This window comes from Rousettus aegyptiacus, unplaced genomic scaffold (assembly GCF_014176215.1).
Source record: "Rousettus aegyptiacus isolate mRouAeg1 unplaced genomic scaffold, mRouAeg1.p scaffold_m13_p_8, whole genome shotgun sequence".
Taxonomy (NCBI): domain Eukaryota; kingdom Metazoa; phylum Chordata; class Mammalia; order Chiroptera; family Pteropodidae; genus Rousettus; species Rousettus aegyptiacus.
The window spans coordinates 42,758,815-42,772,835 of record NW_023416311.1 but is presented as its reverse complement, the minus strand read 5'-3'; the positions used below and the strand labels follow the sequence as shown (position 1 = coordinate 42,772,835).

General features: G+C 39.1%; 1 protein-coding gene across 1 annotated transcript in view; it reads right to left on the bottom strand.

Annotated features, from left to right (window-relative positions):
- Window positions 1-13,803, bottom strand: part of REEP5 (receptor accessory protein 5) — a 34,167-nt gene extending 20,364 nt beyond the window's left edge. Inside the window, exons 1-2 of the mRNA XM_016147213.2 lie at window positions 13,608-13,803; window positions 12,790-12,883 (exon numbers count right to left, since the gene is read on the bottom strand). Of these exons, the coding sequence (XP_016002699.1) occupies window positions 12,790-12,883; window positions 13,608-13,725 (212 nt within the window). The 5' untranslated portion in view covers window positions 13,726-13,803. The remainder of the gene's footprint in view (window positions 1-12,789; window positions 12,884-13,607) is intronic.
- Window positions 13,804-14,021: the final 218 nt, after the last annotated feature.

Here is a 14,021-nt window from a genome sequence, read left to right as displayed (position 1 = left end):
ACCTGGAACAAGATAGAGTAACCCTGAAAAGCAAAAAGAAAAGAACTCAAAACTGAACGTATACATTGATCACAACTTTATAGAAAACCAAGGCAATGAAAGAAGACAAAACAGAGTTTTCTTAAAGCAAAAGTTTTTTTTATAGAACTTCTCGTATTATTGAAGCATTTAATTATTGTTTTAATTTAAAATAGCATAACATTCGTTTTAAAAAATGTCTACATGTCATAACATAAGCTAGTCAGTACAAGAAAGAACATTACAGTCTCACCCACTCAGTTTACAGTTGAGGAACCTAAGACTCAAAAAAGTAGAGAATAAAAACTTAAAACGGGGAGTTGCATAATGTTATTTACTTATATATTTTCTTGTCCAGGTGAGCAAATATAGGTGATTTTTCAACAATACACTCTACTGCCTTGTACATATACTGAATCATATTCCATCTTATGTATCAGGAAGAGGATGTATCAACTTATGCAACCTATGGGATTTAAAAAACCATGAGATGTATTCTGTGTCCTTAGGTCATCTGTAGTCCAGCCAAAATGGCAAAGCTAAAGAAAGAATGGGGGCGGGGGGGGGGGGGTAGGACCCTTATAATTATTTAATTTAACCTTCATAACAGCCCTATGGAATAGGTGTTATTCTCATTTTGAGAGGAAGAAACAGAGATGTGGCCAGAGTGCAGAAGATGGGTGGTAACACTGTGGAGCAGTTAGCAGTTCTAAAAATGCTCTGAGCAGAACTGGAATCATAGACTATGGAGTTGGAAGATATTTTAGAGGTGGACCAGTCTGAATTCCACATTTGACAGACAAAAATAAATAAATAAATAAAGTTCAAAGAAGGAAGAGTGATATTAAAATGAATTTCAACTCAAACTTTAAGATGACAGAAGCATGCGTTCACACATTTTAAAGGGTGACAATGAACCATTTAAATGCATTTTCGTGTATCCATACACTGAACTATTCTGAAGGTTTTAAAAAGGATATTGACAGGGAAAGCGGCCCAAGATACAGTGTTGAGTGTAAAAGAGATTACTAATTTTGTGTAAAAAAAAATCCCAAAACATACTCATGTGTGTTTACAAATTAAGAATGGTGTCCAGAAATATTTATTTCAAATTGTATAAAGTTTATCCTGCATATTGGAATTGCAGAATTTTACTTTTATAAAGGTCTCTGCAGTGAGCATGTACTAGTTTTTATAATAAAAGGAAGGAAAAAGGTTTCTAGTTGGAAAAAAAAATGGGCGCCAGACTTTCTATAACTACTTCCTCCTATGAGATTAGGTCTCTCTTTAGGGCTTTATTAAAAACAAACACTAAAGTGAACATCAGACACATTCACTTAATTTCTCTCTTGAGGAAACAGCTCATGAAACAAAAATCTCTAACAACAACCAGATACATTCTGTCGTGTTTTACAGCATTAAAAGGCCTTCAATACACACATATACAAACAGAAAGATACAAAGAGAGAAAAGAGAGTCATACAGCCATCACATGAAACTGACTCATTCTAGTTTTCTATTTATACAAAACAAACTATCAAAAACTATTAATTACACCGAACTATGAATAGCCAGGTTTTTCCCTTCATTTCTTCCCAATGCTCCTCTGGCTTTACATCATTTTCCCATTCTTAACTTGCAGCTTTATATCCTGGTTCTACCACTTAATAGGTATGTGACCTTGGGCAAGTTACTGGCCTCAGTTTCCTCATCTGTCAACTAGGGACGATAAACTTCATTGTGTTGTTGTGAAGGTTAAATTAATACATGTCAAGCACTTAGAAATAATGGCTAGAACAGAGTAAGCATCACTAAATATTAACTTAATAGGTAATAATTACATTATGGTAATAATTTTTACCATCACAAAGCAAAAGATTAAAAACAGAGGATAACACTACAGTCATTGTGGCTAAGCGGAGCTAGTAAAGGATTAATAGCATTGTTAATAGGCTAAAGGAGATTAGAGAATTACCCATGGATTTTAATTATACCTCTCTCTCCAAATCCCAAATGCTACAGAGAATAAAGAGTTAGCTGAAATCCCAAAAATCCTATTTGCAGGTCAGTGAGAACAAATTCGACACTGCTGAAAACATTTTTCAAGGCACACGCTAGAAAGGTGGCTGGCCAAAATTCTTTACATTCATACTGAATTGGTACAGATATGTCCATGGCCCACTGGCCAGCCCGCATCCAGACCACGGGGCCCCAGTGACTGGTACTGGCTGCCTCCATCGTGGCCCATCTGTGGTTGACATCTTCGCTGTTTTCTTAAACCAAGCACAGCTAAAGGACAGCATTAAACGCAAAGTCCATGTTTATTATCTGTAGTAACATGTAATAGCATTTAGAAGTTTCAAGCAATTAACAAATGCAAAAAATGTCAAAAAACACCCAGCTCAACTTTTACCTAATGTTTATATTATAAATATTCTATTGTTATATCATTAAAAAATTAAAAGTAACAAACAGGAAAAACAGATATGAGAAGGGAAGCCATTTTTGTTTTTGAGATACTTCTCAGTTATAATTACTGATATTTTCTCCTTTCACCAAAGACAACTTCAGTTATGTTCTACCATTGGATTGAATGTTATATTCTCTCACTTCAATGTAGTTATAAATTGAGCATTTCTGACACTGCATTAACTCTTTGAGATTCAAGTTTATTCCTGGTTAATGGGTATTTCAATACCTTTGTTCATGTCATTAAACTGAAAAATGTCAATTTCCTACATTAGAATGGAGTATATTCTGCATATATATTACATTTATGTATTATACACACACATAAGTATATGATGAAAGACAAGCATAAGATAGATGAGAAATCCAAAAATTCCCTGGGAAGTTTTACAGATATTCATTTCTATGTCCTATATTTCAAATGATAGAAAGGTAACTTCTGAACAGGAAATACGACTATCTGCTTTAATCTTCTTTTCTTTGTTATAATTTTTCTTAAGACAAGAAGGAAATGAAAAAAATAAGTACTTATTTACTTATTATTTAATAAGTAATTATTTACTATCAGTACAAACCATAAACTTGACTGGCTATACTTTTCTCCACTGAATTCTTAGTAGTGGGGGATGAAATGAAATGGCCAGAGAAGCCTTGTATAGTTTACCCAGCACAGAATATCGGTGATAAGACGCATTCAGACATACGTCTATACCAAAAACTGACAGTGCTTAAGCCTGACACTGTGCTTAAGCCTTGGGGCCAAAACAATGATTCTCAAGGACCTAAAGTCAATAGTCAAAAAATAATTCTACTCCTAATTAAGCAGCATATGTGTGCTTAGGGAGGGGTTCCGTAAAGGAAGTTAGAAAGGTGGAGTTACAGAAAACTGGAAATCTCAATGGAAACAAAACAAGGTAAACAATGCGTTTAATATTTTTAAATGTTCTTTAAAAGTATACCCTATGCTTAGGAACATGTGTACCAAAAGAGAAGAAAACCACTAGCCATACCATATATTTACAGCTGGGAAGAACAAAACTTTATTGTACTTTATTGCTCTTGAATGGTGTTAAGCTACTGATATAAGTATAAAAAAAAAAGAAAAAGAAAAAGAAAAGAAAGAAACAAAAAAGAGTACATGGAAAAAATAAATGAAAGAAAATTATTAGGAAGGTGTTCCTTAATCATTTGAAAGTTCAATAACAGAGTTAGAGAGCCATGACTGTGATTAAGTCAATTTTCCTCTCTGTGTTTTAAAATTAACCATGCTTAATTAAGCACTTACTGAATGCTTGATTCTATGCTTTTTGACATATTCCCTCCTTTTACATATGAGAAAATTGGGTTTTATAAAAGTTAAGCTATTTGCCCAATGGTTAACATAGCTAGTGATTATCAGCTCCATATACGTGGATTCTCATCAATCACACGAAAAGCAGCTCAGGCACATACTATCTGCACTATACATGGTTCAGATGAAACTCAGTAACTACAAATCAAACTAGCCAAATGACATAAAATTAAGTAATATTAAATGTCTTCAAAGCATTAGCTTTACTACCATAATCAGTTGTACCCATCAATAGGATTTCAATTTTAACAAGTTGATTTTATATTACCACACTGGCAGTGCCTCAAAATAAGCAATAAACAATAAAAACTTTGAGATGTGCTGTTCATAAAGAACAGAAAGGAAACTGCTTTGTGGTCCATCTGCTTTACTTCTAATGTAGTAAACTATGTTTAATAACAAATAGTCCAGAGTTCAAAGTAAATTCTTTGAAGCTTGAATATGAAGAATGTTTAGAATCCTTTTGATATAGCAGACACATTAACGTGACCATCTAAACACGGGACGCTTTTGGCTGTATTTATCAGAGAATGTGAAGAATTCCTGATAAGCTCAAAATGGTTTTCCTATTACCTCTGTTTAACAGTCTGCCGCTGCAAATCTTATTTGATGCATGTGGTACATCAGATCAGAAGGAAAAAAGTCATGTATTTTAAGACATAAACACTAATTTATTTCAATGCCAATAAGAAAAAGATTTTTCTTTTTCATGGAAAAAAGGGTCAGAAACTATGGGCGCTCAGAAAGTTACACTTGTTTTTCACTGACAAGTAGGTGTGTTTCAAAGCAAGAGGAAGAACAGAGCAAGAGAGACGAGTGAAAGAAAACAGAATATATAATAAAAAAAAATTTGCTTAAGTACTATTTATGTCATGCCCAACCCTCTTCCCTGACCCCAAAGATTTGAGATAGCTAGTGGCAGATATGCTTCTTAAATATATAAACTGTCTTCTAAGATGAGTGTCCATAAACAATAAGAAATATATCATGCTCCTTTACTCTTTAATATAGTTTCCACCATAGTATAAAATGACCAATTTAATGAAATGCATAACATACAATAAGCTAAATTTATAGACGAATACATTTGAAGATGAGTCTATAAAACATCTCTAATGGAGACTGAATTACAAAAAAAAAAAAAATCCCACAAAAAACAGTCAGTCATTCAGTGGTCTCTCTATACCTATATCTGACTTTGCCTCAACACTCTTGCGTCCCAAGTCTAGTAACTCCAGTTTGTGGCCTTGGTTTCCAGATCTGTTAAAGATGGCTATACCCCCAGTAGCCTGATCTCTAAGACCTCTCCCAGCTAACATTTTATAACTCGAATCTGAATGCATGAAACTATTTGATAGCTAGATGATTAAAAACAATGAATGCTTGAAGCAATAAAACAGCACATGCAAATCCTACTGGGACAAGCCTGTCAGTAAAATTGATGGCTCTATAAATATATCTATAAGTTTTACTTAAGCTCAAGTACCGTTACTACCAACACAGGACCAACCTAAACTGACCTTTCCCAAACAAAAGGGACACATCAAGATGTAGACAGAAGTCTGGCATTACCTCTGACATGTAAGCGATCCCTCACTAGATCACCTGGCATAACTATCAGAAGCAGTAGGATATATATAGTGGCCATGTGACTGAGAGGGACTGATGATAAGCTCTACTCCCAGGAATCAGAAGCATGAGCAAGTGATAGAAGGAAGTCAGGACAGTTTTCTACAGCCCCTACTTATATTTCAAGTGCTACAACAGTAATTTCATTAGCAATTTTTGAAATTTAAACTTCTCCTGTACTAATTCATTGTTCCTCAAAATTAATTAACTGGTAAAGTTAGTGATAGACAATAAATACCTTAAAATGCCCCATATGTATTTACATTTGTTTTAAGTGCTATACGAGGGTTTAAATTGAAAAATTAAGTCCTCATTCACAGTCCTGAAAAAGAGAACTCAAGGACAGGGGAAAGATGAAGGTGGCTTGGAAGGAAAAACAGACTGAATATCCAGGGCATTCATAAAGAGAGGAAAAAAGTTCACTAAAGTTCAAAGGAACACTGCAGAACAGGAATGAGATCTCCCTCCACATTGGCATCAGAGTCCAAAAACTATATCGTAAATAAATAATTTAAATCATTATTTGTTCCTCAAAATGTTCTTTTCTCTATGACACAGGCAAAGGGAAAAAAAAATAAGAATGTAACCAAAACACTGGCTCTAATTATCTACAAAAATAGTCACAAGGTTGTTATAAGAATATTTTTTCAGTTTTTCTACAAGTTCTCCATCTTAAAATAGCTCAGCAATATTAGCAGTAATACTAAAGTAGAAACACAACTAGTAAAAAGGCAGCAAAAGTAAAATATTTAAATGTTTAAGGTTTCAATGTTGCTGAAGGCAAAATTTGTAGAATGCCAGTTATGGTTTGATCCAAGTTTACAGGTAGCTAGAATATTTGTCTGTGCTTCATACTACCCAGAGAAGGCAACGTGTGGGCAGTCGTTTCTTTGCTCTTAACCACTCTAATGAAGAACATAGTTGCAGAGAGAAAAGCTAGTGGAATAGGAACACAAGCAGCTTAGTAGAAAATATTTCTGCTCCCAAGTTCTCAAGAGTAAAAAAGAAAGAACACTAATTATAAGTTCTCAAAGGAACACAAGAAAACAAACACGCCCCTTACAAATGAGTCTATAAAGAGAACCACACGCATGCATGCACGCACATGCGCGCGCACACACACCCACACATGCACACACGTACTTCCTCCAGCGCCATTAGGGGATCCTAGCTCTGTTTCTGATGACTTGCTCTTCTGGGTAAGGAATCTGTTTAGGAGTCTGCCATTGAGAATCTTATATTAGTAGATTTCAACCCTTCCTTTTTCTTTTTTTTTTATTTTGATTTCAACCCTTTCTAAGGTATATTCCCTTACTTTATTTGTCGTGCATAATTATCTAAGAAGATGCTGTGGCTTTTATCTGTGGTTAATTGTATTGAAAGTCTCATAATTATATTGACAGTGTTTTTTGTTTTTTTCCAAATTCTCCCCCTCACCATCCCCTTCCCGATCTGACCTCAAGGAGTCATAGGCAAACATCTCCCCTTGAGACTTGTTGGCTAACACAGAACTAAAGGCAAGGCTACGCTTCCTCAAAAATCCAATCCACAGTGCCATCTTGGGGTGGGCTTGTCTTGGTAAAACAGCAGCTCTGCAAATAACTATATGGCTGCTGTCATAAGTCAAAGCTACAGCACAGACAACAAGAGGAAGAACTTGTTTGTAACATATTTTAACTCATGGTCACAAAACACTGGAAATGACATTGTGTGCAAATATACTATTTGGGATGGCAAAGCCTTATTCGAGTAGAAATATACTGCATGAAGGTAATGTACTAATAGTACAAAATTGATACAAGAAAGAGTTAACATCGACAGTTTAATGTTCATCTCTACATAAGGTTATGGCATATCTCTGTGGGACACTCAAAGAACCACTTGGGAAGTAGTATAACATTAAAGTTAAAAACATGGACTTTGGAGCCAGACTACCTGGGTTTAAATACCAGTTTTGCCATCTACTAGTTTTCAAACCTTAATCAAGTTACTTCTTTTTCTGTTTCCTCATGTGTAAAATAGGAACAATCATAGTACTTATGTTGTAGGGTTGTCATGAGAATTAAATGAGCTATATTTATTTATAAGGCACTTAAACAGGGATATATAAGTGTCAATTAAAGTGTTGAACAGGTGTTCGGCAGCCATGCAAAGAGCTAAAAGCTGTTACACTCTTTGTACTGATGGCAAAGCTTAAAAATGGGCCGGTGAGGACACACAGAAGAGAAAATGACACATCCCTGAAGTGGGCATGAGATTTCCAAAGCGCGACTGAACATTAGATTACATATACACACCAACATGCTGGACTCTAGACATTCAATTCTTCGACCTTGGTGCTAGAATATGCCTAATGTGCTTTCACATTGCTGTGTAGTCACTGATGGTTCCAGCCCAAATTGCCTGTATGACCTTGTGAAACATACTCTGTCTCTCTTAGTCCCTGGATCGTTTGAAAACTAAAGGAATTAATCCCCTAAGGCCCAACTCTGATAGTCCCAGGAAGGTGGCAGCCTGATTCTTACAAAATATATAAAGTAAAAAGAGGACAATTAATAGACTTTTTTAAATAGAAATTTAAACAAAAAGGTTGTTGAGTAGAACAAATAAAGCACAGCCTTCCTTTCCCTTCTCTGCAGAGCAAAAATAAAAATAGAAAATAAGTTATTAGACTTTCCTTCATAATTCCATTTGAATAAAGGAGCAGGGAGGAGACAGGCACCCACACTCAAGGACCACTGGGAGGGGGTTATCTCAGGTCCCAGGAAACAGACTCTGCATTTAATCTCTAAGGCCCAACTCTTATAGTCCCAGGAAGGGCAGCACAGCAATGCTTCTGACAGGCCTCTCAGAAAGGTTATCTGTTCAATGCCAGTAAAAGCAGGGCTGCGCAGAAACAAAAGACCACATATTGTTTGATTCCATTTATATGAAATGCCCAGAATAGGCAAATCCATAGAGATAGTAAATAAACTGGTGGTTTCTGGGGACGAGGGTGTAGGAGAAATGGAGAGTGACTGCTAATGAGTATGGGGTTTCCTTCAGGTCTGATAAAAATGTTTTGGAATTAGATAGTGGTGATGGTTGTACAACTTTAAGAATATACTAACAACCAAACTATATTTTAAAAAGGTTGCATGTGAACTATATCTCAGCAGAGTGGGGGGTGGGGGCAAATCTGCCTTAATAATGGAGGTTCCTATTATCCAATAGTCTGTCTTCTCTTATCAGGAATAGAAGAAAGTAAGGAGATTGAAGTAACTGTGTCAACAGCTCTTAATAACGAGAAGGCTGGAATTAGATTTCAAACTGTTTGTACAGGGTGGCGAAAAAGTCTGGAAACGGAGAAGCTCTGCTCTCAAAGAGTTTAAAGGGAAATTACACAGAAAATGAGAGTAACCAGAAGCAATGGGCACTGGATAGGGTGCCGATTGCTCTCCATGAGTGCTAGCCAGGCCTTCGGATTCCGTGGACTCTAACACGCCAAGACCTGACCTAGAGCCAGGTGCCCCTGAGCTCCACCCACAGATTTCCCACGGTGGTGAGTCATGAGAAAAGTTAGGAAGCCAAATAAGCTTTTCTAAATTTTATTTCTGCACCCTTCTAGAAGTCATAGCAGCCAGAATGACCTTTCTATGTTATCATCTCACCCCCTATTTAAAACCCAGCCAAGGTGATCAGAAAACATGCAAACTCCCTAAAACCACCTGGAATAAAATGCACACTTCATGTCCTGGCCACCAGCCATGCCTGGTGGCGCCTGCACCTCTCAGGTCCCCCACCGCTCTTCCTCTCACAGAGCTTTCATTGCACCAGTTCTTCCAACAGCCTCAGCACCTGCTGCCCTGGGCTGGCACAGGCTGCCGCTTCTGCCTGGCTCTGCTCCTGGCTGGCCCCTTCTCACTCCTCTGGTCTTAACTCAAACAGGGTTTCAGATAAATACGAAAGAGCCCTTCCTGTTATTCTCTACCACAGCTCCCTGCTGATTTTCTTTGGAGGGCTTCCCACACTCTGTCGCTACTTTACTATTTATTGTATTTTTTGTTTGTTTGTTTTGTTTTTTTCTGGTAGACTGTTCAAAGAGGACAGAGAGCATGTCTACCTTAGTCCCTGACTCATGGCTAGCATTTGATTTTTGCTAAATAGATGAATCTGTATTTTTAAGATCAACTCTGGCTAGGGAGCACACGGAGAATTACAAGAAGCAAGAATAATAAAGTGAAAGTGATCACAGATCACACTTTAAGTAATACTGAGTTAGGTGCTATTAATTAATCCTACCGTTTTCGAGGACTTTTTTCTGACAATTACACAATCATATTGGTTAAGCCGTGAACAGACTTAATTAGACAAATGTAACATGGATTGCCTGAATGTTTACTAACTGGGGGGCTGTATGTTTTATACTGTGCATAGTCCCATGTCTCCTTTTGCAGGGATGAAATGGTTTGGAATTAGATAATGGTGATGGTTGTACAACTTTATAACCTTACAAAGCAGAGGCCAGCTAGGTTTCTGGACTATTCCCAGGGTCAACAGGCCACTTTCCCTTCCCTTTCACCCCATCTTCAAGTGTAACAAGCACAGGTTACTTCTGTCACTCTTAACCAGGTTCTCAATATTCACTGTACATTAGAATCCTTTAAAAATTTGAAAAGATCGAGGAAGCTTTAAAAATCTCAAAACCGAGGGCACACCTCAGACCAATGACATCAGAATCTTTGGGCTGGGACCCAGGCATGAGTATTTTTTAAAGGCTCCTCAGATAACTCCAATGGGCAATCAAGGCTAAGAACCACTGTTGTAGGGAAAAGTCCAAATATTCACAGTAACCAACCTCCACTTCATTTTCTTATGGTCACAGAATCTTGTATTTATTTTAAAGGTAAAAGAATTGGGTCTACCCAAGGAAAATATCCTATGAATAAATACTAATCCAGAAACATTATTTCTCGACTTTTTGCTTAAATCATTAAATTCCCTTTATTAGATTAAACCTTCCCCAAGTCCTGTTAAGGTGTACTAATGTCACTGCCTCAGAATACTCAAAAAGAAAAGAATTCTAAAATATGTAAAACCCACTTACCTGAACTACTCAGAATATGATTCTAATATTTTACAGAATTCCTAGCAACAAACCAGGAACATATAGCTTCTTCTAAGTAAAGAGAGCCAGAAATATTCAACTGGCTATGTAAAAAAAAAAAAAAAAAAAAAAAAAAAAAAAAGAATGAAAGAATGATGAGAAAAAAAATTGGCTGGCTTGAAATTACTTTAAAATATGACTAAAAAAACAGCCCCTGCTGGAATTAATCCACTTTAGATAAGGAGAAGCATATTCAAGTTGTGTCCAAATCTGTCACATCCACTTCTACACGTGCACGTATCTACCTGTCCCACCTAGAAACAGATTTTTACCTTTCGAAAGTCCACAGCAATGATCTCATCACACGAACAGAGAAGGAAATGTTTCTCATAAGATTATGTACCAAATGGAACTGATGTGGAAAAAATTTTAAGCTATTCAATATTTTAAAAAATCCATATGCCTTGCTAGAAAAAGTTTTTTATGCTATTTAGTGTTTTTAAAAATATATGTCTTGCCAATTCAATGTAATTCAAACAGCGAAGCAGTATTAAACTGCCGCACAAGGTTTGTTCTCAATGTGATCAATAACATCTAGAGTACAAACCTGAAAAATGCTTCAAAATCTCTTTTTAGAAGAGCTCCTCCAAGTGGACCACACGAACCCAAGAAAAGTAAAGGTATGTACTACGAGATAATTTTTCTCTTATCACACAGCGATATGTGAGCCATTTTGAATCAAAGTTGTCTACAAACTTTCTACATATACCATATATCAGTAGATTACGTTTTATGGAAAACTGCTATTCTTGTATATTTTTCACTGATCTGAAAGCCAAATCAGTTTTTCTGATCTGCCTTCGGAATGTTTGGTATTCACATAAAACCTGGAAGGTACTTTAGCAGGAAAGCATAAAAGCTCTTCTCAGCCTGAAGACTGAGTATCTTCAAATTCATAATCAAGCAGTGTCCTACATGTAGGTAGACTTTCTGGACCCATGCTAAGTTTCCCAAACCAATACAGTAACTATTACTTAATTTCAATTTCATTATTTAAATCAGAACTAACTTCTAAAACACGTTTCCTTTATTCCAATGATAGACACAGATGTGTTATCTGTGTTGTAGCCTCCCAGCTAAATTTTTTTTTTCTTTATTTTTGTCTCTGTGGTTGAGGAAAGTTACAAAAACCAATTCAATGACAGTAAAACCCACCAGCTTTCTTCGGGAGAGTTGTATAGTAATACTGAATTTATTTGGGGTAGGGATTAATTCCTACTTGAATGAATGGAAAAATGAAATTGTATTTACAAAATAAACATACTGCAGAGTAAAAACGACCTAAACAAATAAAAATTCAGCTCCTAATCTAATAAGATTTGTAACTTAATTTAATTACAGAAGCCATTTATTTAACCAAGGAGCTACATTAGAGGAGATGCATTTCATAAAGTTTTTGTTTTTAATACTAGGGTGTTTCCCATTTACCTGCAATAAGTGGCTTTTTTATTATTTTTTAAATTAAATGTATTGGGGTAACATTGGTTAATAACATAAGTTTCAGGTATACAATTCTATAATACATCATCTGTATGCTGCATTGTGTGCTCACCACCCAAAGTCTCCTTCCCCCACCATATAGTTGACCCTCTCTACCCTCTTCATTCTCCCTCCATCTCTCTGCCCCTCTGGTAACCACCACACTATTATGTCTATGAGTCTGTTGCTTTCTGTTTTATATCACATATATGAGTGAGATCATACAGTTCTTGTGCAAGCTTTTATAAATCAAAAAGACAGAATTCTCCGGTGTCTGAATTAACATTAATTCAGAATTAAGGAAGTCTTGATTGATAAGATCTTACTGTCTAAGTATATGAATATAAGGTGAAATGTACATTAAAAGAATTATTAGGGAGAAGGAATCAGCTTTCTGTACCCATTGAGAACTCCCCACCAGTAAAGGTAGGGTGACTTAGTTGTAACACTTTCCATTTGTGCATCCATTAGAAGGTACACAGCGTGCCAGTATAATCTGATGAAATATACATTTCGGCTAGTCATCAGGAGATAGAGCACCAAGTTAAGGTTCTAAAATGTGTAATCTTAAGCAGTTACTACCCTGTGGTGCTTTGACTGCTGTCTCAGGGAAATGGATACAGTAACTAAGGCACCCTTGGATGGGGGAAGGGGAGTAGAGGGGAGGATGGATGGTTTGGGGGGAGGGGTCACTTACGAGATGTAGGCTGGGTAGCCAAATCCTATCAGGTTGCAGAGGAGAGAGGCTCCACAACCGAATGCCAGGTACAAGGCCACCAGCCCGATGACACCTGGAGACACGAGAAGGGAAGTGGGTTGGGTGGCACGAGAGGCACTTAAGCCCAGCAGCCCCCCACCCCACCGCAAGGCTTAGCTTGTTCTAGGCAGGCGTTAGAGAAAAACATAACAAGCAAAGGTTGGGCCTGCGCCTTGGCGGGTTGTTGCCTTCCGTCTGGGATTACCGAGCAGCCCCCCAACTTTGTGCCCTTCCTCCTGCCTTCCCTCCAGCAGGGTCTCCCGCCGAGCTGCACACCAGCCCATGGAGTCTCACTCCACGGAGGGTCTGCAAAGGCCCCGATTCCCGTGCGCGCCCGCAGCCCCCTCTTTTGCCGAGCGGACACCCCTTCGCGGTGCAGAGCTCCACCAGGGCTCTCGGTGGACTGGGGACCTCCGCCACTGTGCCCTCGCGACCAGCCGCTGGGCGCCAGCCCTGCTCACGGCCCCGGGGATACTGCGGTCACAGACACGTCAGCGTCTTTCCCGCTCCTCGGGTGCTCCGCCACCTGGCCGCAGGCACAGGCCAACCGTCCCCCCAGCTCGGGCCGCCCCGAAAAGGGGCGATCTCCAGGCCTCGGCCTTTCTCGCGGCCAGTTCGGTCCCCAAGGATGCGCACGCCCCTGTTGGTCACAGACGTCACCTTCCCCGAACCCTCTCCCTGCTCGCTTCCCCAGCGCTGGTACAGCAGCTGCTCCCGGGCCGGGGGAGCAGCGGGGACCCGCGGCGGCCCACACCCACCGAGTGCGATGTAGGTCCGGTTCACGCCGGTCTTGGCCTCGAGCTTGGCCAAGACCTCGGTCATGCAGTTCTTCTCGTGCAGGAACCGGTCGAACCTCTGTCTCATGGCCGCAGACATGGCGAGGACCGTCGTGCCACCGCACGGGGCTGCTCCTAATACGGGCGGCTGCGGAGCGGGGTGACGGGCGGGGCCGGCGGCGTCTGCGCGTCCGTCCTGCGCGGCCCCCTCCTCGCCCCGCCCGGCCCGCGCCACCCCCGGTCCCTCCCCCCGCGCGCTGCGCTGCCAGCGCCACACCCGGGGCGGCGTCTGGGCCTGTGCATCCCCCAGCAGCTGCGAGGTGGCGGGACCTGCAGCGGCTCCTGGCTGAGCGGTCGCCCTCCGCGACAGTCTTCGTCCTTTGAGGGTAAAAAAAT